General features: G+C 48.6%; 1 protein-coding gene across 1 annotated transcript in view; it reads right to left on the bottom strand.

The window, feature by feature from the left end:
* The window catches only part of ATP6AP2 (ATPase H+ transporting accessory protein 2), a gene marked incomplete in the record, with an annotated part of 523,956 nt that overhangs the window by 333,911 nt on the left and 184,045 nt on the right, over positions 1–6,000 (bottom strand). Inside the window, 1 exon segment of the mRNA XM_044072316.1 lies at positions 5,199–5,336. Coding sequence (XP_043928251.1) covers positions 5,199–5,336 — 138 coding nt within the window.

The following is a 6,000-nucleotide window of genomic DNA, read 5'->3' as shown; positions in this document are numbered from 1 at the left end:
GAGGCCTAAGGAGCCAAGCCCCTTTAAGGAAAGCCTTACAAAGTTTGTGAGACATCAATGAAGGTTCAAATGAAGCATGAAAATTAGAGATCGCCGCTAGCTGAACCTTAATGGTAGAAACTGAAGAGCCCGACTGAAAAAGGGAGGCCAGAAAATTCAGAACCTCCGATACTGGTGCAGTGAGAGGATCTATACCCCGTTCTTGAGCCCAGAAGGCAAACCTTTCCATTTACTGGAATAAAGTTTGATGGTGGAAGGTTTATGAGAAGAAGACAGTATGTGGACCACGTCCGCGAAAGAGCATTGTCTCGACTAAGGATGGAAGTGGAGTAACCATGCTGCCAACTTCAGGGACCTGAGAGACGGATGAAGCCGCCCTGACTGATGAGTCAACAGGTCTGGCACCGATCCAGAAACCATGGACCTTCTATCGCATGCCTCTGTAGGAAAGGAAACCAAACTTGACGAGGCCAGTGCGGGCAATCAAAATCATCTCGCCTCCATGTAAATGGCCTTCTGTATCACCCTCGGTAGGAGGGGAACGGAGGAAGGCGAGAGAAGACCGGGGCCAAATGTGAGTCAGAGCTGCCCCTGGGAATCTGTCCCTGAGAAGGGAACAGTGTGAAGAACTCTCTGCATTTCGCATTGTGAGGGCTGGCAAACAGGTCGCAGCAAGGAAGGCCCCATCTGTCAAGATTTTGCAGCTATACCCTGGTTGAGGGACCACTGGGGTAAAAGAATGGTCCTGCTTAATCTGTCCGCAATCACATTGGACTTCCCGGTATGTGCTGCCATTAGAAAGCGGTTGGTAGCTACCGCCCAGTGCCAAAGTCTCATGGCTTCTCTGCATAGTGGGTAAGACCTGGTTCCACCTTGCTTGTTTATGTACCACACCACCGACATGTTGTCGGATAGGATAGTAATCGGGCCCTGTGGGAGAGCGTGATGGAGAGCTTGAGTACCAATAGTACCACTCTCATCTCCAGGACATTGATATGCAAATGCGTTTCCTGGATCTGCCATGTGCCTTGGACCGACCTGTCCAGGTAATGACCCCCCCCCACCCTACCTGGGAGGCGTCCGTAGTCAGTGGCAACGGGACGTTGAGGTATAAAGGGTCGCCCCTGGTCGAGATTTGATTGGAGAAGCCACCAATGCAGATCTCGACGGCAACTTTCCGTGATTATGATTAAGTGGTTCAAGGGAAGTTCCTGATAAGACCATTGAACAGACAGTAGCCATTGTAAAATTCGCATGTGAAGTCTGGCCAAGGGAACTAAAAGTATGGTCGACACCATCGAGCCCAACAGTTGTAGGATCCGATGGGCCGGGGCTCTTAGTAGGGGAAGACAGGATTTGACTTGATCTTGTAGGACCTGAATTCTTGCTGCCAGTAAAAAGGCGCGCATTCTTTTTGTGTCTAAGTCTGCGCCTATGAAAGTAATACGCTGAGATGGCTGTAGTACAGATTTTTGCAAATTGAACGTGATCCCCAAGAAACGCCCAAGGTGAACGTGGCTCTGAGCGCTTGGAGTAGTAGATGCTCGGACGTGGCACTAAGGAGCCACTCGCCTAGATAAGGAAACACCTGGAATCCCAGACTTCTCAGGTGAGCAGTTACCACTGCCATACACTTGGTGAACACCCTGGGGGCTGTGGTGAGACCAAAGGGCAGTGCTCGGAATTGGAAATGACTGACTCCGAGGCGGAAGCGTAAATGTCTCCTGGACTCTTGAGCTATGGGAATGTGATAGTAAGCGTCCTGGAGATCTATGGAGCACATCCATGCATCTTTTTCCAGCAAAGGAAGAATAGATTGAAGAGTGACCATTCGGAATTTGGACTTCTTTACGAAACGATTCAATGAACTGAGGTCCAAAATGGGCCTGAAGTCCCCTGTCTTTTTTGGTACCAAAAATAATCTTGAGTAAGTTCCTGATCCGATCTGGTCGATGGGGACTAGCAGCTTTGAAACCTCTAATGCTGCCTGATCCCGCTGACTGGGTGGTACGTCCGGGATTTCCCTTAAAGAAAGGGGGGGTTTGTTGAAGGGGATGATATAACCTCCGGTAATAATGTGAAGCACCCACTGATCGCTTGTTATGGATTCCCAAGCTTGTGGGTGCGCCGCAAAATGACCCCCGACTGGCTCCGGAGTTGCACAGTCGGGCAACAACTCAGGGACGCTGGTTGTATGAAGAACCACGAAAGGAATCGCGGTCTCCAGAGTTACGGGGGCCTCTGCCACCTCTGGGGCGGCGTCTTCCAAAATTCCCCGCCTCTGGAGGGGGAATCACTGGGTGGAGTAGGGAAAGACTTCTGAGATTTTCTAAACCACATTTTCCCTCCTCTCCGAGCCTTGGGGTAAGGCCTAGAAGGAGCGGAAAATCGGGCCCCAACGGCAGTCAAAGTCTTGCCCTCCTGCTCGCACCGAGTTAGTGTGTCCTTCACCTTGGGTCCAAACAAAGATGACCCATCAAAGGGGGCGTCGGCGAAGGAAGACTTGAAGGCCTCCGCGAACGAACACAAGCGTAACCAGGCTTGTCTCCTGAGGGCAACACCTGTTCCCGCTGCTCTATTTCCGCCTTCGGCCGCATATGAAATGAGCCTCATGGACGAGTTAACAATAGAAAAGAGGGTAGTCATCTGTGTGCCAACAGTCGGGGCCAGCGCCTCAGGTAGGTTACCAACAAGAGAGTCATTTAGATCTTTGAGAAGATCCCTTTGGAGCCTCGTAAAATGACATAAGTAGTTCAGCGACCGTAAGGCAAAGGCCGCTGAAGACATGGTACGCCTGCACCTATCCATACTCCTAGAATCCTTATTAGGAGGATGAACAGACGTCGAAGCCTCTGCCACGTCCTGCTGTGTGGCAGAAGCCACCACCAAAGCATCTACAGGCACACCCTTTGTGAGAAACTCCTCCTGGGGCTGACAAAATTTATTGGGCCTCGAGGCACCGGTTCCACAGAATCAGGGTGTTCCCACCCTTCGAGAAACCAAATCAAGGAGTTCATCAAGGGCGGAGACACCCAGGAGGTGGAAGGCTGGGCCCCAAAGGCCTTGAGGAAGACTGACTCCTCAGCTGAAGGGGTTTTGGCTTGCCAGTCACCTCTCTGTCTCAGAATCTCCAAGATATCTGAGAAGGAGATATCATCCGGTTGATTTGGGGACCCTTCTGCGCCATCGAGGTCAGTATCCAATGTAATAGACTCATCTTGGGAGTCTACGTGCTTCTCTTACACAATTTCTTCCGGGGTTCGTCCGGCAGTTTCGGACGGACCACCCGAAGAAGGGAACCCCCGATGGGGGTATCCTCAGGCCCTGGGGCCCCGCTGCCGGGAGCTGCAACACAACAGAGGCACCAGTCTCCAAATCTAGGGACGGTGAGGTAGAATCTTGCTGAACCGCAAAGGCATGGCTAGCGCTCCTCATGGCCTCAAAGGCCGGACCTCCAGAATCCAAGGAGGTCACTGGTCTAGAGGCCACGATGGCACTGGGAATTCCAGCAGCCGATGCTCCGAGAGGAAGACTAGGCACCAAGCACCCAATCCCAAAGTGTTCCCTCGGCCCGGCTGAAGAGGTCGCAGTACCAAACCCTGAACCGAGGACAGGGTAGGAAGCACAGTCGGAACCGAGAGACCTCGAAGGGGTCTCTGCTCCGACCGTATGGCTCCGCTTTGCTCCACCACCACCGACTCCAATGGCTCCGAGGAGGTTGGAGGAGGAATCGAATGTGTTGGAGGGGGGATCGGCTCCGAAGCTAACTGTGCTGGAACCGAGACCAATTTAGTAAACACTGGAGATTGGAATAGCCTCTGTAAAACCCTATCCAGGTCTGAATCTGAAAGTCTCGATGATTTAGAGGAGGTAGACAATCGAGAAGACTTTCCTCTCGGCCCGAGAGAAGGGGACCGCCCGACGGCTCCAATGCTATCGGCGCCGACTCCACCACAGCATGGACCACCATCGGCACCGAAGGAGCCTTCTTCGGAGCCGAGGGGGAAGAGTCTGAGCTGCCCACTTCCACCGCCCAAGCCATTGGAACCGATGGAGGTGATTCACCTCTCGATACTCCAACTTGCGGCTCCAAGGCAATGGAGCCGAGGTAGGAGGTATCGAGGCAGACCTTCACCCTCGGCCCCAAGTCAGTGGAGCCGAGGAAGAAGAGGTCAATTTTGTCTTTTAGAAGTCGGTTCGACGGACTTGTCGGAGCCGACGATCTTTTCTTTTTGGAAGCAACAGGTAGATCTAAGGCTTCCTCAAAAGAAGGTTTGATAAGCCCTTTCAATATTAATTTGTTCTTGCGTTCTTGAAGAACTCTAGATGAGAACGCATGACAGACGCTACAAGTCTCTTGCAGATGTTTCGGCCCCAAACAATAAACACATACTGAATGACTGTCTGTAATGGACATTTTATATTTGCACCGAGTGCATTTTTTAAAACCTGACTTTTGTTCCTTAGACATGATACAGGCCACAACAAGAACAAACTCTAAGGAAATCTTACTCTACCACAACAAGTATAGCACTATACACAAATTGCGCCAACTGAAAAGCGCGAGACACACTGGCGCGAGTACTGGTGAAAGTTTACCTCACAACAATTTGAAACAAATTAAACGGCCCAAAGCCCTCTAATTTAAACGGGCTTTGCCCAAAAAACAACTAACTAAAGTTAATAAAAACTAATAGCACTCAAAGGTAGGGCAAAGGCCCTCTAACTTAAACGGGCCTTACCCGACTGAACAAATAAATTTTTTGGAAACAAGCACTCAACAAAAAAACAATAAGAAATAGTAAGAAATAGCTGTTAAAACAGCTGTTTGGTTAATATAGACAAAAATTCCCTAGGTCAAGGACAAATAAGGTAAAAAGAACCAATTAGCTCCAGCCAAGTCGAGACCACGTCCAGCTTGTTAAGCGGCAAACGAGATCTGGGGAAGCAGGTGTAGTGCATCCTGGGATAGGGAGTAGCCCAGCCAATGAGAGACTTCGTGCTAGTGTATTAGTTGCCGAGTCGGAGCCGATCCAACCCATCTGTTGTGAATGTAGGCGAGATAGGATCCCATTACATCCTAGGTTACTGACAGCACATACACACGCAAAACTGCTTCTGGGCAATTGGTCTACCTGGTAATACATTTTAAGTCAACTCATAAAAACATTTCAGTCCACTTAATGAAACATGCTTACCTCACTGTTTTTGTTTAATGAGTTCAAGGAACTTGTTTTCAAAATAGAATTATCTTGGAACATACGATTTTTTATCTGCTGCAATGTTACTGGAAGATCCTGAAAAACTGTATTTGCTTTTCCCACCATATACAAGCGCTGTAAAGTAAATTAAAATGTATTTTAATAATATCTTTACATTTCAAAATAAACTAGATTGCAGGAAACGTTTCTTCAGCCTATGCATGCAAATAAATAATAAATAACTCCGTAGCTTACAAAGCAATGGTGTGCAGGCTAAAGAATCATTTTCCTCCTCAGGTAAGGTAACTGCACTAAAACAGCCAACAGCCAATATGACTCAAGTCCGTGCTTAATTGTATATCTTATGGTTATTTGAAATTCCAGACAACAATATTGGCTGTACACTTAAATATGTTACATTGCATGTTTTACTGGCCTCGTTCTGTAGAGAAGGTTTCTCCTGGTGCAACTTGTATACTGTGTCAGGCACTGATGACTCCTCTAAGACACCATTTTGAGTTAAGGACCACCTGCATGAACAGCCCCTTCCACATAAAGCTGAAAGACGCATCTTATTGTGACTAGTTGTTTAGGTAATTTTACCCATTAATTAGGAATGGTTTGTGTTTGCTCGTCCGTAATTTCATTTACATAATTGCAGTGAGGTCATTCCTACATCCCCCTTGCATTTTTAGTACCTTCGCCTACATATCAGGATACAAAATATATAGTACCTTGCAACTTCTAACCCCCCTTTCCCTTTTGGGCTCTACATTTCTTTCCATTTCCAGCTTCCCCA

This window comes from Protopterus annectens, chromosome 5.part0 (genome assembly GCF_019279795.1).
Source record: "Protopterus annectens isolate FY-2018-M chromosome 5.part0, PAN1.0, whole genome shotgun sequence".
Lineage (NCBI taxonomy): Eukaryota > Metazoa > Chordata > Ceratodontiformes > Protopteridae > Protopterus > Protopterus annectens.
Note: the sequence above shows the minus strand (reverse complement) of the source record. Positions and strands in the feature narration are given on the sequence as shown.